General features: G+C 37.1%; 1 protein-coding gene across 1 annotated transcript in view; it reads left to right on the forward strand.

The window, feature by feature from the left end:
- The window catches only part of MMS22L (MMS22 like, DNA repair protein), a 144313-nt gene that overhangs the window by 112794 nt on the left and 5133 nt on the right, over positions 1–26386 (forward strand). The window contains exons 19-24 of the mRNA XM_066358846.1: positions 2072–2231; positions 6980–7149; positions 9759–9970; positions 15099–15262; positions 24282–24378; positions 25684–25851. Coding sequence (XP_066214943.1) covers positions 2072–2231; positions 6980–7149; positions 9759–9970; positions 15099–15262; positions 24282–24378; positions 25684–25851 — 971 coding nt within the window. The remainder of the gene's footprint in view (positions 1–2071; positions 2232–6979; positions 7150–9758; positions 9971–15098; positions 15263–24281; positions 24379–25683; positions 25852–26386) is intronic.

Consider the following 26386-nt stretch of genomic DNA (forward strand, 5'->3'; position numbering starts at 1 on the left):
TTGTAGGAATCTATATTATGTGAGAATCTCTGCTTTACAGCCTAATTGAGGTTATTAATGTGTTTGGATTTGTGTTTTTTTCTTAACTGGTCACAGTAAATTTGGTTTATTTTCCTACAAAGTGGTTGGTATTAACTGCAATGAAAATAATTAGAGCCTGTAAGTTCTTTTCATAAATGTGAAAACTTCCATTGGTTTCCATTAAGTTAATGTACAGTTGTACAATAATTAAAGATGTCATATAAGTCCTAAATATATTTAGTAATAGTATACACAGATACAAAGTGCACATTTCGCCTGACCTGTGGTGGTGCAGTGGGTAAAGAGTTGACCTGGAATGTTGAGGTCACTGGTTCAAAACCCTGGGCTTGCCCGGTCAAGGCACATATGGGAGTTGATGCTTCCTGCTCCTTTTCTCTCTCTCTCTCTCTCTCTCTCTCTCTCTCTCTCTCCCCCCCCCCCGTCTTCTAAAAATGAATAAATAAGACCTAAAAAAGAAAAAATTGAAGTGCACATTTCTGTTCAGTCTTTTATTTAGTTGTTCATTAGAACTCAACCTGTAATTAATTAAACATCTTTGTAAGGAACCATCCTAGACCAGAAAAAGTTGTAGAAGTCATACATTCCACTGATCATTTTGAAAAGCTCTTTTATTATAATCCAGTTGATGCTAATTATTCTTTTGTCAACCAGTAAATAATAGTTGTATGCTAAATGCTAGATAGTATTATGCTGGATTTCTTAAGAATTTGAAGAACCAAAAGAAGTAGTCCTTGATCTGAAAGAACTTTTACTTTTCTGAGAATACAGAGTATACACAAAGGTTAAAATAATAATGTAAAAGTATATTATAAGTGCCAATTATTTGATAGATCAATCAGTAGATTAAAAAAATCAGATCATCTTTTTATAAGAAGTTTGAATTTTATCCTCTTAACAGTATGAAGGCTTTATAAATTTTTAGGTATGTCTGATTTGATTAAATGACCTTCCAAAAAATTAATAACAGTATATTGAGAGCGTCAAAATCTCTTCAGCTATTACCTGCTGTCTCTCCAGCTCTGAGTGACATCATTATGACTTTCCACTCCCGTTTCTCCAAGTGCAGCACCGTCTGAAGGGCCCACTTCATTCCCTGTCCACCTGCAGTATACCCCTGAGGGCCTCACTTCATCTCCCGTTGCCAGCACCCTCAGTCTTCCACCCTTTGTCTTTCAGTCACACCTGTAGACTCTTGGTTTGGCTCAGTTTCTCTCCTTTGTCTTACCTGTGAGAGCTGCAGTAGGAAAATCACATTGCTGTATGTATATCAGTACACTGTGTCTAGTTTAGGCCATTGAAATCCACCGTCAGTTCCTGCTGATGATTTGAAAACTTGAGTTCTCTTCTCAAATCTGCCCCATCCCTAGCCAGTTTTCTCTTGATTCTTTTAGTGACTTCTCACCTTTAGTTATTTTCACCCTCCTCTACTTATTCCTTGTTTCCTTTCCTCTTCGCACTTCCCAGTTCTCCTTACTGCCTCATGTTACCTTCCTCACCACCACCTCCTGTTTTTCCATCTCTGTCTACTCTTTGTGCCTCCCCTATTTTTCTTTGAGAAAGCTAACGTGGCATCTAATGACTCAAAGAAAATTCTGGGGGGAGATCGATTCATATCTTAAAGTTGCACTTTATGGAGGCCTTCACCTGTAAGAATCTGGTAACTGTGCTGCAGGTCTTCTTCCCAAGAATTTGGGGATTTTGAATTCCTAGTTTATAGAAGGTTGTTTAGAAGTCTTGATGTGATTTGTTTATAGGCTTTTTTTACTTCTTTTTATTAGTATTTTGCTGAGTCAGATCTTATGAATAATTATCAGTGAATAGTTTTTTAACTCTTTTTTTAACCTGTATTTTAATTATAAAAAGAAGACAATTCTTTTGTTTGCATTTTAATTGCTGTTAACATTTATTAGAAAGTTAAGGATGAAAGCTTAAATGTAAGGTTTGTGTAGAAAGAGAAATTATCTTTATTTTTCAAAGTTTGTATTATATAAAACTTGGAAAGCTAAATCATGTTTTTACTTATATATAGGCTGTTGGTATAACTTACGGGAATCTGCAGAAACTTTCTGATAAATCTGCCATGGTCACAAAGTCCTTAGAATACCTCGGTGAAATATTAAAATATATAAAACCTTATTTGGGAAAAAAAATTTCCAGTGCAGGGCTGCATCTGACATATAGGATGATGGGTATGTATTTCTGACATTATTAAAACTTTGTGAGGTTGAGTCTACAGTATCATGATGGATAGGAATATACTAATACACTTGCTAAATCAGTAGTCTCCATATAATTAAAAGAGTAATCTGAAAGTGATTTAGCTTAAAAATAATTCATGTTGGCTTCCAAGTATATGTCTGTCTTGTCCCACCTCCCTTCAGAACTTTTCTTGTTACGCTTGTGAAAATATTAAAATTAATTATGATCAATATAAAAGATATGCCAATACTAATTTGCTGTCAATAGCCTGTTGTGAATCACTCACATTGTGAATACCTGGATGATTAAAATGGATATTTTTAAGGTCTTATCTATGCTTTATTAGAATTTGAAATATCAGAAAACCATCAATTCCTTTTATTTTTATGGTTTTCTCTGCATGAAGGAGGTCAGGAAAGAATTTATTAAAACACTAAAGATATTTATGCTTCAAATTTTGTTCCTCACAGTGCTGTTTTCTTCCTTCAAAAAGAAATCTTTTTCTGTGCCTGTTCTGTAACAACAGAGTTCATCCTCCTTGAGGAAGTCACTAATTTGAATACCTTTGAATACCTTTGTTCACTAAAATCATGTTGCTAACCAAAAATAGGGACTGGATAAAGGGAAGTGAGAAGGATTTCCTTAGAAGTTTTTATACAGAATTTAAAGTTTTCTTTCTTTTTTCTCTTTGGCCAAAACCTTATATATGTTCTCTTTGATCTTGCAAACATATGAATAAACCTGATTTGGGCTGTCTGAAACCTTTTATCTTTGCTGTAAAAGATAAAGGAGAATTCGAAAATGTGTAAATATGGATGATTTAGAATGTAGTGAAAGCTATACTAGCAATTTGGACATCTTAATTCAGAGAAAAATGTAAGTGAAAATTTATCATAAATTTAACATAGTAAAATGTAGATTAACGACTATTTCAGCATTTAGGCTTATAATTTAGTAGTCTGCCAAGCTAATTGTATGATTTCAGGGTATATCTTTTTTTTACAGACTATGTGATAGTCTTATCAGGAAGTACAAAATCATTTTTAGATTGGTGGTATGGCTTGACCTGTGGTGGTGCTGTGGATAAAGTGATGATTAGGAATGCTGAGGTCTCCGGTTCAAAACCCAGGGTTTGCCTGATCAAGGCACATATGGGAATTGATTCTTCCTGCTTCTTTCCCCTTCTCTCTCTCTCTTTCTCTCTCTCTGCTCTCTCTAAAATAAATAAATAAAATCTAAAAAAAACTAGATTGGTGATATGTAGACCCATGACAGAAGTCTCCTTATAACAAACAAGAGCTTTGTTTTGTTACATGATTGTTTTTTATTAATTGGCAGGTAGATTTGTGTTCTTTCTTTTGGTCTGCTCAGAGCCTGGGAATAGAGAGTATACTGCTACAATATCACTCATTTAGTTTAATACTGTTAGACCAATAACTTACTGTCTTTTGTAGTGTTTAGAACAGGGGTCGGGAACCTATGGCTCTTGAGCCAGATGTGGCTCTTTTGATGGCTGCATCTGGCTCGCAGACAAATCTTTAATAAAAAAATAATAACATTGGCCCTGGCCAGTTGGCTCAGTGGTAGAGCGTCCGCCTGGCGTGCAGGAGTCCCAGGTTCAATTCCTGGCCAGGGCACACAGGAGAAGCGCCCATCTGCTTCTCTGCCTCTCCCCCTCTCCTTCCTCTCTGTCTCTCTCTTCTCTTCCTGCAGCCAAGGCTCCATTGGAGCAAAGTTGGCCCGGGCACTAAGAATGGCTCCATGGCTTCTGCCTCAGGTGCTAGAATGGCTCTGGCTGCAACAGAGCCACGCCCCAGATGGGCAGAGCATCGCCCCCTGGTGGGCATGCCGGGTAGATCTCGGTCGGGCGCATGCAGGAGTCTGTCTGACTGCCTCCCTGTTTCCAACTTCAGAAAAATACAAAAAAAATAATAATAATAACGTTAAAAATATAAAACATTCTCATGTATTACAATCCATTCACGTCCTACCGCTCATGTTCATGGTTGTGGGTGGCTGGAGCCAATCACAGCTGTCCTCTGGGACAACACCAAATTTTTATTGGATAATGTGTAATGTACACGGGTCGTTGTATGGCTCTCACAGAATTACATTTTAAAATATGTGGTGTACATGGCTCTCTCAGCCAAAAAGGTTTCCGACCCCTGGTTTAGAACAAAATGGAGAAAAAGCAAATAACTTGAGAGTTCAAACCTATTTTACATATGGAGGGTTGGGATGCCATATCCACTTGAGAGAAAGAGTTAATCACTGAATTTTGTGCTTGACCTTGCCAGCTCCTAACTGGGAATACCACTGCTGTTCACTCAGTGATTTCTGAGCAGCCAGGTTGGTCCATCAGTGACAGCTTCAACTTTCTTCTTCTTTTATTTTTGTATGTATCTTTGTTTGTTTTCTCTTTTCTGTTTCCATGCCATTCCTTTGGATCACCCTGGTCTCTTCAGTCAGTCTTCCCCGTTGTCTTTGTAAATGAAACCCTCCCTGTCCCTTCGTGCCGCCCAGTGTGCACCTTTCCTGCCTCCCTGCCTGCGCTGCATCTGTCCTTCTCTTGTGACATTTTTGGTATCTTGCCATGTATTCTAATTTGTGTTCTTATCATGCCCCTACTAAATTTTAAACTTACTCATACTATTGGTGATATTTTTTATTCCCATCATGTTGCATTTGAACAAATAAGAATATTTACTATGTGCGCGCGCGCATGGGGCAGATCAGGCACTGGATTGCGAACTGGGGATCCGTCATTTAAAAAGCTTCTCCAATGTGGGAGACGGCATATACTGCATAAGTATTAATAGTTCTTTTTAATTCTAGCTAATAGTTTATAGTTTTCTTTCATGTTTCTAAATGCGAAAAGTTACTACCTATACTATCTATAAAAAAATACATTTTTAAAAAATATATATTTTAATGATCCCATTTCACTTTTTTTAAAGGCATAATACTGGCATACAGTAGAAAATAAATAAGAACTCTTATAGTGCAGCTCTCTTTCAGTTGTGGCAATATGTTCTCCACAACATTATCTTCAGCTTCATAAGTAAGTAATATTTTTATAGCCAGGAAAATGGCTTTTTTTTTAAACAAAGCCACACTATTATACTTAAACTTTTCCCACATATTTTTTTAGTTAACAAATTCCTTCCTTTACATTTTTACTGGTACCCACGCTGAAATGTTCTTTGCTGAAACTTAAAAAACAAAGGTAGTGGTCTGTTATGACAGTGAAACAAATGTATCACTTTTGCCTTCAATGAACTCATAAAACTTAAGGTCTTCAGCAAAACGTTTTACCATTGCAGAAGATGAAATACAAGGGTCGATGATGCATTTTTGCTTGGAAGGTCCTTGCTCTTTATAAGTTAATACCTGGGTGACACCTAAGAGTGATATGAATCATTTGAAATGTCAGTGATGATGGCAGTTCCTCTCACGGGTATATTAATGTTCGTTAGAATGTGAGCTCTCCTAACATGGCTGTCATGCTCAAGTTTTCCACCTACTGGAAAAATGAGGAGCAAGCTGGTGTTATTTAAAATATTGCTAAGTGAGCATTGTCTTTCTTTATGATTGATTATTGTATTTCCTTTTACAACAGAAGATTAATGTTGCTGTTTGTTCTTAGAAGTGATTATTAGTTGGGGTGTTTTTTTTTTAATGTCATTATGCTCTGCTCTAAGCATATTATTGTGTTTCTTCAGAGCTTGAATTTTAAACTTTTTGTTTCATGAAAATGACTGAATTTTATTACCTTTTTTGCTTTCTAATATAAGAATATAAAAGTTTGTGCAGTATGTGTACTACTCTGCTGTTTGGACAAGCATTTAATGATCTCCTTTTAAATTTTTTTTTTCAGCAAAGGAGACCTCAGTAACAGTGATACACTAATGGGAATTATAAATGTGTTTTTAATTACTTTACTAAACAAAGGGTACTTATTTGTTAAGCTTTACTATCTTCAAATACAAATTGACAGACTCTAGCATTAAGGAACCATAATATATATATTTCATGTAGTATAGAAGTTTGTTTCTGTCCTTTCAGAAACAAAATTTAAACCCACTATTTATTTATATTAAACAATTTAAAGTTATAAAAACTGAAGTTCAAGGAGGTTAAATGATTGCTTCAAGGTATTACAGCTAATCCTGTTTTTCTATTTTAACAATTTAATTTAGTTATACCTCTTCTTCTTGCAAATTGGGTTGAGACAGCATATAAAATTGTATGTAAGATAAAAATATAATGACATAAGGGTATCATAAAAATAAATGTGGAGAAGTAGCATGTTGAAGCCCAAGGATAAGTAAGTATATACATAAAAGCATAGCATATGATCTTACAGTGTTCTTCAAGTTGGAGTGTGTTTACCTCAGAGTATCCCAGCAGCCAAAGCAAAGAGAGATGTTGTTAATTGCAACATTCAGATATAGTGTATAACCAAGTCACATTGTATGTGGGCTGTGTATGTGTGTATGTATGTACTAAATGTCAGTTGCTCAGGAAATGTATTTTTTCTTGGCTCAGAACTCTGAAATAAATTAGTCTTTGTAGTGAAAAAACATGCCAAGATTTTTTGACTCAGAATTAAGTGTTTCCTCCTAGTGTGTACTTTAACTTGACCCTTTGTGCTTTCAATATAAATCTTTTTTGTAGAATGACAAAATTTTCTAGTTAGAAGATCACCATAATTGCTGTTACTGCTCTTCTGTGTTAGGAATTCTTGTTAAATCGTGGGCACAGATCTTTGCCACCTCTAAAGCCCAGAAATTACTGTTCCGGATCATAGATTGTTTGCTGCTTCCACATTCAGTGTTACAGCAAGAGAAGCCGCTGCCTGCACCTCTGTTGTCTGCGATTCAGAAGAGCCTTCCTTTGTATCTCCAGGTATAGTAAGTGTGGCTGCTTATAAGTTGTAAAAATAGAAATGGAAACTGTGCCTTCCAACAGCTCGCCAGCTGCAGACGTAAAGCCCACGCATTGTAATCTCAGTGCATGCGTGTGCAGGTGGCATTTCCCTTGAGCGTGGTTTTAATTCCTTTTGTGTTTGGCTCTGAAAACAAAGATGAAAGGGACAAAATTTCTACCCTCAATAATCTTAAAGTTGAGGAGGAGGCTGATAGCATAGACATTTCTTGTAATGTGCTCAATGTTTTTCTCAGAGCCCGTCTGCTTGTTGCCCAGACTGGGATGAGGAGATGTGAGAGAAGACACTATAGGACATTATTTGTCAAAGAACAGAGTAGTAGGAATTGAAGTTCTGTTCCTGTCAAAGAGAACAGCTTGTGGAGGGCAAGATTTTTGTAAGAAATACAACACACTGGGGAAAAGCAAATAATTCTGTTGTAGCTGGAGACTCACTTAGGAGGAGCCACATACTGGGGGCTGTATATGTCATGCTAAGCAGTTTGGACTTGGTCTTTTACATGGGGGCTATTGATGGGCTTGGGCTGTGCAAGTGGGAGTGACGTATATTTCCATTGTGGAAAGGGGATCCTGGTGACCATCTCCAAGATAGTTGGTGTGGAGCTTAGAGTGGAGACTTGGAAGGCAGTGAGTGGTTCATTATCTGAAGGTTTTGCACTAAGGAAATGGGTATAGAGCTCACAGTCAATTTCAGAATAATTTAGGAGCTCCAGTCAAAAAGTCTTGCTGAGTGAGTGTTGTGGAGCAATAGAAAAAAAATACAGTACTTTCTAGATTCCACAAGGGTTCCATATGTATTAATAGATAGTAGTGCTACTAATTTGAAATAGGATATTCTGGAGATAAAGGGATGGAGACGAGAATTTCTAAACAGCTTTAGTTTGAGGTGCTGGGGAATACCTAGGTAATGGTGGTCAGTAGGCACTTGGAAATACTAATCTGTCATTCAGGACAAAGGACCGGGCTGGAGGTATACTTTGTTACTAATTATGGTCTGATAATAAAGATAATTTGGGCTCTAGCAAGGGAAGCTGAGGAGGAAGGGGAGAATGATTTTGATTAGGTAATAATCATTCTTTTCCACAGGTGGATTTTTTAAGCTGATTTTTATGATTTCTAAGATATTTTAAGTTGGCTATTTTATTTTGTACTCATAATAGCATTTAAAGCAAAGTTTGTGTGTCCGCTACAAGAAGATAAAGCCCAGCCAACCCAGAGCCAAGCGGTAGAGGGAGCTGTGGGCAGCAGGCGAGCCTGGGGTGCTTGTTCCTTGTGGCCCCTTGAGCCAGAATTGTACATTTAATAAAGAATTCTTCTAAACTTCCAAAGTTGTAAATTGAAAAATTTGGTGAATTATTCATTTGGTAGAATTGATTGGAGTTACATCTTTAATTTCTTAAAAAGTACCCAGCTAGCCTCTTCAGAATTTTCAAAATGTATCTATTTATTACTTCATATTCTGATTGAATAATGTGCTTTTCCTTAAAGCATTAAAGAAATGGGGTACTGAGGTGTTTATTATTTTTTTAAATTGTTTGTTTATTGCTAGTGTTTTAACAGCTCTGTGCTATTTTTCATTACAATAACCTCTCAGATTTTCTTACTGGGTAAATGTAGCTAAAATGGAGACCTGAACATTTCTAATGATTTCTCTGGGAAACCACATTGTGAATCACAAAGTACTAAATTGTAAATGAACTTTTAGATCATATAATTTGTTGTTGTGTTGGTGATCATATTTAGTAATAGGTAATATTTAGTAATATTGGCAGAAAAAAAATTCTCAGGGTATTGGTTTAATTGTTTGACAGCATCAAATTCTGTAATCCACATGAAAGTATTTTCACTTTTATAAAGGGAAGGGATCAAATCAATAGGCCTGCAGTATGACACTGAGTTCAGTGCGGCCTTGATCCAGCTCTTGACTCCTTCTTGAACCTCAGTTTCCTCAGCTGTACATACAACTGAGCTACAGTTATACTAACTCAGTGGGGTTTTTTACTAATTTAAATGAAATAATGAATATATACCACGTGGCACAGTGCCTGACAAATGAAAACCTCAAAATTATCTGCATTTCTCTCCTTTAGTAAATTAAAATAAAATTGTCACCTTACTCAACATAAAAGATTTTTAGCAAAAGTTTTGTCTTACTTGGATAAATTAATCAGTGGCCTACATTTCAAAAACTAACCTAAAATATATGTTACATCTTTTGTAATTACACATACATTCAAGAGATGAGTGTGGTGGTCAAGTTTCCTAAGGGTGACCAGAAGAATGAAGGAAGAAAGAAGCTTCCTTTGTCTTCCTACACTTTCCCCTGCTTCCCTTGGGTGTGCCCAAGGACAAGTACGTTTGGTCAGATACCAGCCACAGCATAGGTGTTACCAAGCTCAGCAACTCCCTGAACTTCGTAGAACCATGATCTATTGATGGTGGGAGGGGTCCTTGTTGATTGTGTTAAGTCACAAATTCTGACATGCAGGGGACTAGATTAGTAAGTTCCTAAATATTTTTTTTAACTTGACCTTTTAATATTTATTTGTTTTTCTTTTTCTCTCCTGTAGGGCATGTGTATTGTGTGTTGTCAGTTTCAAAATCCAAATACTTATTTGAATCAGTTGCTGGGAAATGTTATTGAGCAGTATATCGGACGGTTTCTTCCCGCTTCGTCACACGTTCTAGATCTTGGACAACATCCTGTTTTGTTGGCTTTGAGAAACTCGGCCACTGCCCCACCAACTTCATCTCTGAAGAAATGCATTGTACAAGTCATAAGGTACCTCTAAGTATTTTAAATAAGTAATATGTACAATTTATTAAGCTCTATTAAAAATGACACAGCATTTTAAAAGTATTGGCCTCCCTTAGAATACTGATAGTTTAGGGGAAAAAAGTTTCTGAGAAGCATTATCTAAGATTTTACTAAATTATTTTTCCCATGGCAGCCTAAGATAATGCTTTTAAAAATAAATTTGAATTTATTGAGATGACATTGGTTAATAAAATTATACAGATTTCAGGTGTACAATTCTATAACACATCATCTGTACACTGCACTGTGTTCATCACCCCAACTCGTCTCCTTCCATCACATTTCATCCCCTTTACCCTTCTCTGCTTCCCCCACCCTCCACTCCCCTTACAATACCGTATTGTGTCTGTGTCTATGAGTTTATTTTTTGCTTAATCCATTCACCTTTTCACCCAGCACCCAAACCCATCCCCTTCAACAGATGTCAGTCTGTTCTCTATATGAGTGTTTCTGTTAGATTCCACGTATAAGTTAAATCATACTGCTTGTTTTTTGCTACACAGCATTTTCCATATGTGTCTTAAATTTGTATATTTATCTTAATTTTTTTATTGGATAAACTATTTTGTATTTTACACAATACAGTAATTATATACAGTGGTGCCTTGAGATACGAATTTAATTTGTTCTGTAACCGAGCTCGTAAGTCAGTCAACTCGTAGATAAAACTGCCAATACTGGACTCGTGCATCAACGCGCCAACTAGCGGCAGCTTCCCAAATCACGACTCATATCTCGGAATTTTGCTAGGATCTCGAACAAAAGTACGGACTGAGTCGCAGCTTGTATCTTAAAAAAAAATTCGTATGTTGGTCTGTTTGTATCTCAAGATACCACTGTATTTTAAAAGATAATAAATATTATTACTAATATGTAAAATGAAGCAATATGAAGTACTATTTTGTTAGTCTTTTCTCTGTCTGAATAACTCAGGTTCATTATTAGGAAGACAAGTAAATGAAACTGCTGAGGTTTTCTACTAAACTCTTTATACAACACTAGAAGATTCAGGGCCCTGGCCAGTGGCTCAGTGGATAGAGCATCAGCCCAGTGTATGGATGTCCCAGGTTCAATTCCCAGTTAGGACATACAGAGGGAACCGTCTGCTTCTCCCCCACTCCCTCTCCCTCTTCCCCTTCCCCTCCCACAGCCAGTGTCTCGATTGGTTCGGTGTGGCCCTGGGTGCTGAGAATAGCACAGTTGGTTCTAGTTAGTCAATCTCTGGTGCTAAAAATAGTTCAGTACTCAAACATCAGCTCCAGGTGGGGCTTGCAGGTTGGATCCCTGTCAGGCGCATGTGGGAGAGTCTGTCTCACTATCTCCCCTCTTCTCACTTAAAAAAGAAAAAGAAGATTCAGTAATAGAAATGATCTTTTCTTTGCCTTCATAGAGTATTTAGCTTCATATGAATTCAGTTTTTAAACTTAAAGATGGTATGGTGCTATGTATTCTTATCTAGCACTTTTTTTCTGTTTTTCATGACCAGATGTTATCCATCACCTCTAGAATTCCATGTCTAAATCTGTTCTTTCTCAGAACTATTTTTGGTGTTGCTAGTATTCTGCTACTCAGGTTTGGGCACTTTATAGTTTTGTCCCCTCTTCTTTATCATCCTCTGGCAAGTGATTGTTTTCTTCTCTCCTTCACATCTCTCTTCCTTATCATATTATACCAGAGTCTCCTACCCACTTTCACTATCTCATCTTTTCTTCCAGTCCCACCTGAATAATGATGCCCCCAAATCACGTTTCCTGAAATACTTTCATTATGACACTTTACTGTCTCCAGACTTTCATTTGCTCTTTTTTTTTTTGCCTATGAAGTAAACTTAATACATGATCTATCACTTAACTTTTCCATGATATCTTAATACAAACACTAATTATTGCCCCTCCAAAAATGCTTTATAGTTTCCTATGTTATAGCATTTTCTCCATTAAAATGCCATCTGTCTGGACTGAATTCCACCCAGACATTATAAGGCCTGTGCCTGATAACTGCAGTGTACTGTGATGCATCTTTCTGTCCTCTGAATTCATATGCTATATGTGTGGTTCAGTTCACAGAACTGGAATATTTTTACCTTGTCTCTGAAGTCCCATCAAGGTAGTAGTACTCTACCCCTGTTTTTTTTGTTTGTTTTGTTTTGTTTTGTGAGAGAGAGAAAGGGACAGATAGGGACAGACAGAGAGGAAGGGAGAGAGATGAGAAGCATCAGTTCTTCATTGTAGCACCTTAGTTGTTCATTGTTTTGTTTTCTCATATGTGCCTTGACCAGGGGGCTACAGCAGAGAGAGTGACTTCTTGCTCAAGCCAGCGACCTTGGGATTCAAGCCAAATGAGCCCGTACTCATGCTGGTGACCTCGGGGTTTCGAACCTGGGTCCTCTGTGTCCCAGTCCGACACTCTATTCACTGCACCACTGCCTGGTCAGGCTACCACTGTGTTTGAGACACTATGTAAGGGCTTTTAGCATACACCAAACAACAAATTGCTGAAGTGAAGTGAAATCCTTCAGGTCACAAAACGGTTTTAAAGCCCAGTGTTGAAAATCCTATCTGCTTTAGCTGACTTTTTTATTTGTCATTGAAAACATTTTTCTCATGATTTTTAGTTGAAGATCCCAAAATATAATAATTTCTTTTTTTCTTTTTTAATACTCAGGAAAGAAATAGATTGCCTACTTCGCCTTCCTCCATTTCATGCTTCTCTACGCTACTCCTGCAGTCCCCAGTCTTAGGGCTCCTTCCTCTGAATTCCCTACAATTCTAGGGTTATTATTCACAGAACCTACCATACTGGATTGTAATAGTCTTTTTTTTTTCTTGTCCAACTTTTTTACTAAACACAGCCTTTTGCTTTCAGAGACCATATTTTGCTTAACTTTACATTGTTTTTAGAGTTGTACATGGTCCACAGTAGGTAATCAATAACATTTGTTCTAGGCATCAGGAATTCAGCAGTGAACAAAAAAGACAAAATCTTTGTCCTCAAAGAATGACTGAGGCCCTGGCCGGTTGGCTCAGCGGTAGAGCGTCGGCCTGGCGTGCGGGGGACCTGGGTTCGATTCCCGGCCAAGGCACATGGGAGAAGCGCCCATTTGCTTCTCCACCCCCCCTCCTTCCTCTCTGTCTCTCTCTTCCCCTCCCGCAGCCGAGGCTCCATTGGAGCAAAGATGGCCCGGGCGCTGGGGATGGCTCCTTGGCCTCTGCCCCAGGCGCTGGAGTGGCTCTGGTCGTGGCAGAGTGACGCCCTGGAGGGGCAGAGCGTCGCCCCTGGTGGGCGTGCCGAGTGGATCCCGGTCGGGCGCATGCGGGAGTCTGTCTGACTGTCTCTCCCCGTTTCCAGCTTCAGAAAAATACAAAAAAAAAAACAAACAAAAAAAAAACAAGAATGACTGAATCTTGTAATACGTAGTATTTGTTGGAAGTCACTGTATGGAGTAGAAATAATGATGAAGACCTGCAGAGTTAGGAAGACAATTAGAGACAGGAGATGCCCTAGGGCGAAAGCCCTGAGCAGATGAGAGTCCAGGGGCCTCTCTGACCCTGTACTGGAAACAGTGCATGCTGGAAACAGCAGAACCGCAGGATAAGATTCAGTAACAGAAAATGTTTAGGCTCTCAGAACAGAGATTAGGAGCCAGCATGTTCCTGGTACTTTACTTCACCCCCTGAAAACTTCTGAAGTCAGCTTCCTTGAGTTATTGTACTGGTTAATAAATATCTGAGTGAGGCTGGGGACGAGCTTCAGTCCTTCAGTCTGCTGATCCGGGCTGTTGGCTCCCCTCGCCCCTCAGTGCATGTCATCTGGTCTCCAAGTAGTTCATTGTCACCGTGACATCTGCCCTTATGGAATTTATAATTCTTAAAAATCTATGCCTCATTTTGGCAAATTATTATTGCTTTAAAAATATATATGGGTGTCTAGCTGCATGTGACAGTTTTTCGTATTGTCTAGACTTTTTAGAAATTAAGCGATCACACTTTCATTTATATACCTAACTAATGTACATTGAATAGCTGTTATGAGCCAGGACCTGACCTAAGAGATAGAGATACAAAATTGCATCAGATAAATGGTTGAGTTCTAATGCTAAAATTTGCCCTGCTTTGAAAGAAGATATTAAATCCTAATTATCTCTCTGATACCTTTACTTTCAATGGGAAGAAAAGAGATAAGGCTTGAGTGGGAAGCTAATTCCTAGGACAGTCTTCTTATTGAATTGGAAAAAAACTCAGACCCCTCCCTAATCCTTAAAAATAAGTAAATGTAAGGAGAGATTTCTTTATCCAAATTTGACATTAGAGAAAATACTGCATCATAGAGGATCTGGTAGAGAAGATCAAGCTTCTGTTAGAAAAGAAAAAAAAACAAACAAATGAACAATTACATTTTATTTGGATTTTTATTAAGTTCATATTAAGACCAGGTTGCTTTAAATTTAGTTTGTGTTGTATTCTTTGCCCTTATAGCACACCAAAAGACTGTGCAATGATGGCTTCTAAAATTCTGTGCTTGAAAATAGCATGGTTGCCTGACCAGGCAGTGGCGTAGTGGATAGAGCATCAGACTAAGACACGGAGGACCCAGGTTGGAAACCCCGAGGTCTCCGACTTGAGTGCAGGCTCATCTATCTTGAGTGCCGGCTCACCAGCTTGAATGAGGGGTCACTGGCTTGAGTGTGGATATCCTGGACATGACCCCATGGTTGCTGGCTCAAGCCCAAAGGTCACTGGCTTAAACCCAAGGTCACTGGCTTGAGTAAGGGGTCACTCACTCTGCTGTAGCCCTCTGGTCAAGGCACATATGAGAAAGTAGCTAGTGAACATCTAAGGAGCTGTAACAGAATTGATGCTTCTCATCTCTCTCCCTTCCTGTCTGTCAGTCTCTCTCTCTGTGTCTCTCTCTGTCTCTGGCAAAAAGAAAGGAAAAGAAAATAGCATAGTAAACTATACATTCATACTTTTTAGAAATTGTACTTTATTAATTTAGAGGGGAATAAATTTGTCAATATCTTAGTGTATGTCATTTGATTCTGCTCTATTAAAACTTTGAACAAAAGAAATAACAAAATTGTACCTTTTTTCAGGAAATCCTACTTTGAGTGTAAACAATTCTCGTTCCTTCCACGTTTAACATCCATTCTGGCCTTCATCCTCCAACTCTTCAAAGAAACTAACCTCGTCATTTCTGAGGTTGAAGTCCTCCTTCCTGGCATCTTAAAATGCTTGGTGTTGGTCAGTGATCCCCAAGGTGAGTTTGAATTTGTGTTTGTATTTGTTACACTTTTCTCTTCATAAATTAAACACTATTTTCTATCAATTAAATTAATAATTACAAAAGTATTTGTTTATTTTATATCAGTTTGTATATATCATGGCTGAAGAGCAAACTCTTCAGCCAATAGCTGAGGGTAAGCATGGTAAAATAGTTAAAAACTGACATGATTCAGTCTAGTTTAGTTTAGTTTTTTCCAAGGCAAATTATTTACTTAATGGCAACTTCCTCTGATTAGACTTGTTAACCTCTTAAACAATATTTGTTTAGTCTGACTCCAATATTAAATGCAACTTGTTAAAAGTTGTGAAAAGTCAGCGAACTTTCTTCTACTCAGGTTTCTGCTAGAATATATAGCTTACTTCTTGAGTAAACCTGTGAAGATCCTTTGATCCTATTCCTTTTGTTTTCAGTCTCCTCAGCCATACTGTGAGTGATCTCTTTAAAACATCATTTATTTAAACTTCACTGTGAATAGCATGCTTTAATAAGCTTTTTTGGGAATATTCAGACTAGTAGCCATAGTTCTATCCTAAAGGAAATTTTTAAATGTAAATAGAATGCTGTACATGTGTGTGATATGTGTGTTTTATCATAATGTGATTGTTCAGGAGGGGTCTTCTCAATGCTTCTACTTAAGTACGCATAACTGCTGTACGTGCAGTGTGTATCCTCAGCAATCTGAGGGCAGTACCCAGAGCAGTAGCTAAAAGTTCAAATACCTCTTTGGAATTTTCTTTGCTCTCAAAACTTTAATACATATTGACTTTTAATCCTCATTTAAATAATTCAAAATGTTATTTCTTCTCCCAAGCTTGGTTTTGTGAAAAATGTTATATTGTGTTTAAAATATCCTCACTTCATAATAACATCCCTTCACTGAAGAATACCTGGATGGAGCCCACGCAAAAATTTCTTTAGAAATTTTGTCCGCATTGAAATCTTAGGCATACTTTTAATTTCAGTGATGCTTGTTGTATTGTGTAGTACAAAATTTCTTGAGATAGAGAAAACTGTATAAAATTTTAGCTAGCCTCTTAATTTGATGGTAGTAGTATTTATTAGGAATGAGACCAGGGTTTGGGAGGTGAATTTTGCCTCTTAAATCTAGTATAAACCAAAATTAGTTTTAGGCTTGTAAAAAAGAAAAGAAAGCATTTATTTGTGTAAAAAGATCTATAGTTCGGGAGACACAGATTCAGGGGTCAACCTAAATTTTGATTCAAGACAAAGGGGAGGCCATCTTAAATAAAGTTCCCATCCAAGTTCCCAATTTTATGCAAATGAGGTTTCCAAATTGTACAGTTCTGATTGGACAGGGCAGGTCTCTGTTTTTTGGTAGAAAGACAAAACCAGGTTTCCCAAAAAATGGCTGACTCAGATGGCATAAACAACCTAGGCACAGTGAGAAAGGGCCCAGAGATGTCAGTCTGAGGTCCTTCCTGGAATATAGAATATGTAAAGGGCCTCTGTCAATAAATGGCCATTAGACTCTTATTATTTATAAAATTTGGGTTCTTGGTTGACTTTGGGGTGTTCATCTCAGCAGATAAATTACATCTTGAGGTCCACATAAGATCAATCTTTCTTCTCGGGTCCACCCTAGCTAGCGAGTGCTTTACATGTTCAACTTGGATGGAATACAGAATTCTTCATCTCCAAATTACTGTCTTTGTAACCTTGAAGGAGCGATATTAAGTGCGGATTTGTGGCTTGGCTCAGAGAAAGTTCTGACTCCTTGTTGTCTCGGTACTTAAGAGGACAAGTTGTACAGTCATAAGAAGTGTTACTAAATGACTCAGCAAGTCTGCTCTCAGGTATTTTAAACACATGTCCTCTCTAAAACCTTACAAGAGCTTGACAAATTCCACTTCTTCCATGACAACATAGGGAACTACCAACCTGGCCCCCCCCCCCCCCCAGCAAAACTGATGAAAAGTATTTAAAAGAAAGCATTTAAAGTCTCTGGACATAGTCCTAAGGGTATACAGCAAATGGAGAAACATTTATCTAAGGAAATCTACTAAAACTTGGAAAGGACAGCAAGAGTCTGGTACTGAACCAAGACCACTTCATCCTTCTTTTGTTCCAACGCAGTAAGACAGAAACTATTCCAGACGGGTAAAACCCAGAGCATAAAGCTCCCTGTCTCCCCATAGGCTAGTAGGAGTGCTACGGTCCTGTGAGAGGCAGGATCCAACATTCCATATCGTGGCCCCAAGTTACCTGATGCTAAAGTTAGATTTCAGGCAGATCTGGCTAAGAAGTGGGGCCTCCATTCTTCTGCTCAAACCCTACTCATAGGATGGTTGCAGTACATTGAGTATGATACCAGAGAGAGTACAGGGGTACCAATCATTCTTGCCACAGCTTAGAGGTGGGGGTTTCAGGTCAAAAGAAGTATGTCGAGGGACCTGGGCCTGCTGCCCCTCCTTCCATAAGTATTCAACTCCTAAAGTGGATGTGTCACTCAGAATGTAGTGAGCACTATTGTCCCTGTACCCAGCACCAGAGCTGCCTTTGAAATTTTGTCTGGAACTCTGAATCTCCCAAAAGAATGGACTTAATTTGCAACACAGTATGAAAAAGTTCAAGCCTAAGGACATTGTCATAAACAGTGGAGTTTGTGAAAAAAGGCAGCAGGTAGGAGAATACAGGTTCTCTGGAGCTGGAAGATAATCTGTAGGCCAGCAAGTATGGTGAGAGAATTGGTGAGAGAGAGAGAGCTGTCAGAACAGATCTCAAACTCGGACTCCTCATAAGTCCTTTTTAAAAAGCCTGAACTTGATTAGTCTGTAAAGCATTTTATGCCCCCACAGCATTATAAAAAATAGCATCAGTAGCCAGCAATTAGTGAAGCTTCTTAACAGCTAGTGTCAACATGGAAAGGGACAAAGAGAACACTGTCAAAATCACTATCTTCCAGGGAAACTGGGCTTACCTAAGGTTACACCACCACCCGAGGGCCAGTTTTAGAGACTTCACACTGGGGAGCAGGGAGAAAGAAGAAGTAGATTTTACTTTTTAAAAAAAAGTGTGTCCAGTGTTCAACAACAACAACAAAAATACTACAAGACGTATAAAGAGAGAAGTATAACCCATACACTGAGGAGAAGAGCAGGCTGCGGAAGTTGCCAGTCAGAGTAATCAAGTAATTGGATGTAACAAAGACTCACCATAGTAGAGGAACCAAAAACACAAGACCTTTAGGAAACAATGTGAAATGACTGATGTATATCCTGCTGTATAAATAATAACTAATTATGAAACGGTTGAGCAATCCAATCATAAGACATAAGATTTTTTTTTAAAGATCTAACCTAGAGTCTATCTATAGGAAACACTTTAGGTTCAAATATTGAAAGTAAAAGGTGAAAAGGGCAAATCATGCAAACTTAACGGAAGGTGGAATGGCTATATTAATATCAAGCAGAATAAACATTAGGCCAATCTCCTATAAAGAGAGACGCTTTATAATGAGAAAAGGGTCAATTCATCAGGAAAATTTTACAAAATATATGTGCAACTAGCAACAGATCACCAAAACATAGGAAGCAAAAACTGAGAGACATGAAGGGAGAAATAGACAGTATAATAAATTCAACAGTAATAGCAGGAATATAATAAATTCAACAGTAATAGCAGGAAGATATTTTTGTTTTTCGCTTCAACATACAAAGAGCTAGGAACTCATCTCACTCACCTTATTGAATCATCTTGCCACTTTGTCAAGACAAAGAAACAAAAACCCAGACCGCTACACGTAGGTTTATCTCTGGACGCTCATTTCTGTTCCATTGATCTATATGCCAGAGCCACACTGCTGTGATTACTGGTGCTTTGTATTGTTTTGAAATTGGAAAGTTGAATCTTCCAACTTTCTTCGTAAGATTGTTTTGGATATTCTGCGTCCTTTACAATTACATATGAATTATAGAATCAACTTCTCAGTTTCTACCAAGAAGTGTGCTGGGATTCTGGTAGTAGTTGAACTGAATTTGTAGATCACTTTGGGAGTATCATCATCTTAATATTAACTCTTCTAATCCATGAAAATGGCATGTTTTTCTTTATTTATATTCTCTAATTTCTTTCAACAGTGTTTGGTAGTTTTCAGGTTTCAAGTTTATATTTCTCTTGTTTTATTTATTTGTTTGATCATTTTGATGTTACAATGGAATTATTTTCTTTTAAATTGCTCATTGAAAGTATATATATGGAAATACAATTGATTTTTGTATTTTGATTTTATATCCTGCAACTTTGCTGAACTTGTTTATTAATTCTAATATTATTTTAATTGAAGCCTTAGGAACTTCTATATACAATCATATCATCTGAAGATAGGGGTAGTTTTACTTTTAACTCTTTAATCTAGATGCTTTTTATTTCTTTTTCCTGCCCTAACTAGAATTTCTGGAAGCGTGAAGAGTGAACATCCTTGTCTTTGTTCCTAAACTTAGGGGAAAGCACCTAATCTTTTACCATTGAGGATGTGGTTAGCTGCAGGATGCTTCAGGTGTTCCTCATCAGACTGAAGCAGTTCTCTTCTGTTTTCAGTCTGTCATGTAGCATGCTTATGTATCCTTGTTAATTCTGCTTGTTCTGAAGTCTGCTTCATCTGAAATTGATAGCTACTACAGTTTTGTTCTTAATTGTGTTAGCATTGTATATATTTCTCCTTCCCTTTAATCCGTGTCTTTATATTTAAAGCAGATACAGTTGCAGACAACATACAGTTGGGCCTCGTATTTTTATCCATTGTCAGTCTCATTTATTTTTTTTATTTAGAGCCTTCACATTTAAAGTGATTATTGATATGGTTGGATTAATGTCTACCATATATGTAACATTTCTATTCATTGTTTTTCTTTTTAATATTCTGCTCTTTTTATGCCTTCTCTGATAGTTTTAATAGAGCACTTTACATGATTCCATTTTTTTCTTCTCTCTCAGCACATCAAATACACTCCTTTCAAATTTTTTATTTTTAGTGGTTTCCCCAGAATTTTTATTATACTTAACTAATCCAGCCCTGGCTGGATAGCTCAGTTGGTTAGAGCATCGTCTCGAAGCACAGAGGTTGCCGGTTCAATCCCCGGTCAGGGCACATACAAAAACAGATGGATGTCCCTGTCTCCCTACCCCCCCCTGCATCTAATTGAAATCAATAATTTTTAAAAAAAAAAATTTTAAATATACTAATCTATATTCACTTTCAAATGACGATATTCCTTCCCAGTCCCTTTTTCCTGTCTTTATAAAATTGCTGTTATTCATTTCATATATCCATAAGGTGTGATTACCAAATGCTTGTGTTGTTGGGGTTGTTGTTATTGTGAACAAAAAGCTATTAGGTCAGTTACAACCGAGGAGGGAGGTAATAAAGAGAATCACAGCTTGCCAGGATCAGAAACTTGCTGCTAGAACTGATATTCGTAGAAATATTTAAACTGAATTTGACAAGTTGTTCTGTGCTCAGTTTTGGGGACAGCAGTTTGTTCTATGACCTCATGTCTCTAATGAACCTAGGAAGAGTTGTTTTTCTGTTTGTTCAGATCATCTCCCCAAAGTGATCTTCAAATTAAGTGCAACAACTACCAAAATCCCAACAAACGTTTTTGTAGAAACTGACAAGCTGATTTTATAATTCATATGTAATTGCAGAGGACTCAAATAGCCAAAACAATCTTGAAAAAGAAGCAAGTTGGAAGATTCACACTTTCCAATTTCAAAACTTAGTACAAAGCAACAGTAATCATGACATGTGGTACTGGCATAAAGATAGATCAGTAGAATAGAATTGAGAGTCCCATAGAAATAGAACCCATGTGGATATGGTTTTTGTTTTGTTTGGTGCCAAAACAGTTTAATAAGGGGAAAATAATCTTTTCAACAAAATTTTAGCCACAAGCAAAAGAATGAACTTGTACCTTACTTCATACCATATACGAAAATTAACTCAGAATAGATCATTAGATCTAAATGTCAGAACTAAAACCATAAAACTCTTTGAAGAAAGCATTGGAGTAAATCTTCAGGACCTTGGATTTGGCATTGAATTCTTAGATGTGACACTAAAAGCATGAGCCACAAAAGAGATAAATTGTACTTAATTAAATGGAAAACTCTTGTGTTTTGAAAGACACGATCAAGAAAGTAAAAAGACATCTGACAGAAAGAGAAAATAATTGCAAATCATTTATATAAGGAATTTATTTCTATAATATATAAAGAACTGTTATAACTCAATAATAAAAAGAGAACTAACAATTAAAAAAACAGGCAAAGGAGTTGAATAGACATTTCCCCAAAGAATATAACCAAATGGCTAATAAGCTCCTGAAAAGGTGCTCAACATTATTATTCATCAGGGAAATACAAATTAAAACCACAATGAGACACCATTTTATACTCATTAGGCTGAGTAAAAAGGAAAAGTCAGGTAAGAACAAAGTTTTAAAGTGGAGAAATTAGGACCTTTATTTACTGCTGGTGGGAATGTAAAATGGTAAAACAGTGGTTTCTCAAATAATTAAACATAAGTTTACCATGTGATCTAGCAATGCCACTTTTAGGTATATACCCAAGATTAATGAAACTATATGTCCACACAGAAACTTATACATTAATGTCTACAGCACTGTTGTTCATTATAGCTAAAAGGTATACTGCCCATCACCTGGTGGATGGATTTTTAAAACGTAATATAGTCATACAATGGAATATTATTTGGCCATAAAAAGGAGAAGGTACTGGTACATGCCACAACATGATGAACTCTGAAAACATTATTCTTAGTGAAAGAAGCCAGTTAAAAAATACCACATATTAATATGTTTTCATTTATATAACTATCCAGAATAGTGAAGTCTATAGAAACAAAGTAGATTACTGTGTGCTTAGGTTGTGGCAGAAAAGAGGGAATGATAGCTAAAGGGTGTGGGACTTCTGTTCAAGGGAAAGGAAGTCCTCTAAAATTGACTGTGGTGATGGTTGCATACCCCTATGAATATACTAAACCATTGAATTGTACATGTTCAATGGGTGAATTATATATTATGTGAATTATATGACAATAAAGCTGTTGTAAAAAAATCTTAAAAAAATTACTTTTTTTTAAAGTTCAGTTCAATTAGAAGTTAAAGATGGAAATTTTTTAAATAAAGCCCTATGCACGAATATTTATAGCAGCATTATTCATAATAGCTAAAATGGAAGCAATCCAAATGTCCATCAACTAATAAATGGATAAACAATGGCGGGGTATATCCACACTGTGCAGTGTTATTTGGCCATCCAAAGAGAGGAAATAGTGATACAGTTCACAACATGGATGAGCCTTAAACGCTGTGCTGAGTAAAGCAGAAAAGTCACAGAAGACCACATGTTGTATGATTCTGTTTATATACAATTTCCAGAAGCTTCAAAACCATAGGGCAGAAAGTAGATTAGTGATTGCCCTAGACTAGGGGAGAAAGGGAAGGGGGGACTGCTCTGTGGGTATAAGGTTTGGGGAGTGGTGATGAAATTGTTCTGAATTAAATAGTGCTGATGGCTTCATAACTCTGAATATACTAAAAATCAATTGATTATTTACTTTTAATGGTTTTTATGACATATGAATTAAGCATAAGTAAAGGCTGTTATTTTTTTTTTTTTAAGTGCTTACTATTAATGCGCCGTGAAGGCTGTGTCTTCATGTTCTGGTACATTTCCCACAGAAGAACTTTTGGAATTTGTTGTTCAAGAAAACATCTTTTAAAAAGAACTAGTGGCCTGACCAGGCAGCGGCGCAGTGGATAGAGTTTCGGACTGGGAAGTGGAGGACCCAGGTTTGAAAGCCTGAGGTCACCGGCTTGAGTGCGGGTTCATCCAGTTTGAGCATGGGATCATAGACATGACCCCATGGTTGCTGGTTTGAGCCCAAAGGTCGCTGGTTTGAAGCCTAAGGTCACTGGCTTGAACTCAAGGTCACTAGCTTGAGCAAGGGGTCACTTATTATGCTGTAGTCCCCTGGTCAAGACACATATGAAAAAGCAATCAGTGAACAACTAAGGTGCCACAAGGAAGAATTGATACTTTTCATCTCTCTCCCTTCCTGTCTGTCTGCCCCTATCTGTCCCTCTCTCTGGCTCTGTCCCTGTCACATACACACAAAAAAACCCTATCTTCTTTATTTCTCATGCCATGGTAAACATTGCTACTAAACATTAAGTTCATGTGCATCATATGTTTTCTGCTCCTTTTATAATGGTTTACACTTTCTGAATTTTGGTTTATTCTTAGAGAAAGTACTTTTCTAATGTACCAAAAACAACATAAAAATTTAGTAGTGTTTAGAACACATTGAATTTTTTCTTAGGTTTTAAAAAAAATGTTAGGTACAAGTGCACAATTTTAAAGGATTTGGTTAAATATTTAAAAGAACACAGTATTTTTTTTGTGAGTTTACTGTTTGAAAGAAAGCATCAAAAATGGTTGATTTATATATATATATCTGACTATTTGGAAGTGAAGATAAATTGTTGGTTTCTAATTTGCTGTGTATATAAATGTGTTAGTGAGTGGGAGGAATGTGCTTATGAATTTAAAACCATTAATGTTTGTCTAAATCCCCTGAATTATGATATTAAAGGTGTCCTTGGTCAGCAAATAACGTACGTGCCTGCAGGACTGGGATGGGATAGTGTTTTTGAATATGGGTTGTTTTCTAAGAGAAAGATGTAACTTCACATGTATTTTTTCAGGTATAAAGTTGTAAAAAATAGACTCTTGAGCTTTTTATAGTTTCTTAAAACGAGAGGGAGGTAGATTGGGAAATATACTTTTGAAGAAAACAAAAACTTGTAACTACTTCATTTTGAGAAATAACAGAAAGCGTATACATTCTTTAAGAAAACAACATATTTTTCTAAGTCAAGAGTGTTTGTAAAAAAGAGGATCCAGATGGTCAATTCAGGAAGTGTATAATGGTATAATTTTTTTCTCCTAGTTAAAAGGCTAGCCACAGAGAACTTGCAGTATATGGTGAAAGCCTGCCAAGTGGGGTCAGAAGGAGAGCCCGCCACCCAGCTGACTTCAGTGTTTAGGTAACTGGAAGATATGCCAACTGGCAAGGAGACTATTGCCAGTCATTTGACAGCCAACATGTTTTTTAAATAACTAATTATCCAAAACATAATGTGTTACTACTTGTTTATAGTACTTCAATTATTGTATTTTTGACAGTAGTTTTGTTACATTGTGTTGTTTTATTAAAAAAATCAATAAACGTGCCAGGGAGAGATAAGTGAGCTGACTTAAAACTCCCAGTATATTTAGTGAGGAAGAGACTTATATGTGGTTAAGAGGGACCAGTGGGAAGCATGGGGCCTGAGGACAGGAGCACAGGCCTTCAGAGTCGCTGAGCGTTACTTGGGGTCCGGCGCACAGTGCGCACCATGGGTTTCTGACTTGCTTTAGCTACTGATGACCCAGAAAGCTCTATGTTGCATTTGTGAGGCATAGACTGTGGAGCAGATCTGTCGTTTATTCACAAGAATAACAATGCAACTAGAGCAACTACTTTTTTTCCTGCCTTGCTTAGTCTTCTGCTTTCTGTCAGGGCAGTATTTTTAAGTATTTCTTTCTCACAGTTTCTACCAGTTTACCTTTATTATACATATCTCTACCCTAGCTCTACCATAGTAAGTAATTTGGGGTCATTTTCTTCTATGTTGGATCTTTGACTCCTCAGTTTTTGTTCTCATCACATAATTGGTGCTTGAAATAAATAGTGTGTTTGTGAACACAGTAAGACCCGAAGAGAGGAGGGATTTTATATGAATAAAGTATACATGTTTGTTATGTACAATTTATTAAAGTGGTTTTTATTCTGTTGGGGAAGAGAATGGGAATTTTAGGGTTAAAAGATTTTATTCTTATTTATGAAGGCCTCCTACGAGTCTCAAGTCTCTTGTTGGTTCCAGCATATAAAAATATATTATGAATAGCTTGCTTTCCTCATAAAAGCATTGTTTCATTTATCTAGAGGTGTGACAAACTAAAAAAAATCCAAGAAGCCAGACTTGAATTTTAGTCTCTTCCACATCCTTACCTCCCAGATTTTAACATAGACGCCGAAGCAGAAAGCCCCTGAGCGGAGATTTTGACCCTTTTCCTCCCACCTGGGATACAGACCTTCCCACTTCCTTGAATGTCACCACTTCCTTCACAGCTTACACTGAAATAAGCCGTTTCTGTCCTTCATTTATAAGTGTTATAGTCTTCTTCTTAATTCTAGGATCTTAAGGTAATCTTACATGAAATGATCTTTCTTGTGCTCAAGTATAGCTAATTGCCGTATCAACAAAGAATTGCCCAGAAGTAATCTTAATATCTCGTTTTCCTTTCAGGCATTTTATCCAGGATTATGGTATGAGTTACAATAATCAGATTTACGGCATTTTAGAAACGGTAGCCCTGTTGGACCAGCAGGTTGTCATCCATTTGATTCCTACCCTCACTCAGTCTCTGAAGGATTCAGAGCAGAAATTGGGCCTCGGCAGAAATATCGCACAAAGGTATGATTGATAATTTGATTACGTTCTTTTGGGCATACTATAAAATTTGGACTCATCTAGAAATGACTTATTCTTTCGTTCCCCAAAATTTTGGGTATATTGAATTGAAAAATGCTACAGTACTGTGATTGACACAGCTGTTTGCATGTTGTTCTTTTCGATTCAAAGCGAGTGCCTTAAAAAACTGTATATTTCTGCAGGGCCACTACTGCGCAAAACACATTGTGCTCTAAAGTGGACTTTAGACCCTCACTGTCTTGTTTTTGTATAAAATTAATGCTGGCAAATCAGTCTTTTGAAGGGTACTTGATTTACTGGCTCAACTATCATGTATAGCCAGTTAACAGGCTGAGTGACCTAATTAGATAATGAGTTTTTTGGTGAAAATTAGATAAGGCTTTCTTTCTTATAGGCTTACCAGCAAACTGTGAATAGTGCTTGAACTGTTCAGGGTAATGTAACATTGTGGAAATAAGTCCATAGTTCCTAAATAGATTGTTTTAGAGGGGTCAGCACTCATACTAGAATTCCTATG

Source organism: Saccopteryx leptura, chromosome 1 (genome assembly GCF_036850995.1).
Source record: "Saccopteryx leptura isolate mSacLep1 chromosome 1, mSacLep1_pri_phased_curated, whole genome shotgun sequence".
In the NCBI taxonomy this organism is placed as follows: Eukaryota; Metazoa; Chordata; class Mammalia; order Chiroptera; family Emballonuridae; genus Saccopteryx; species Saccopteryx leptura.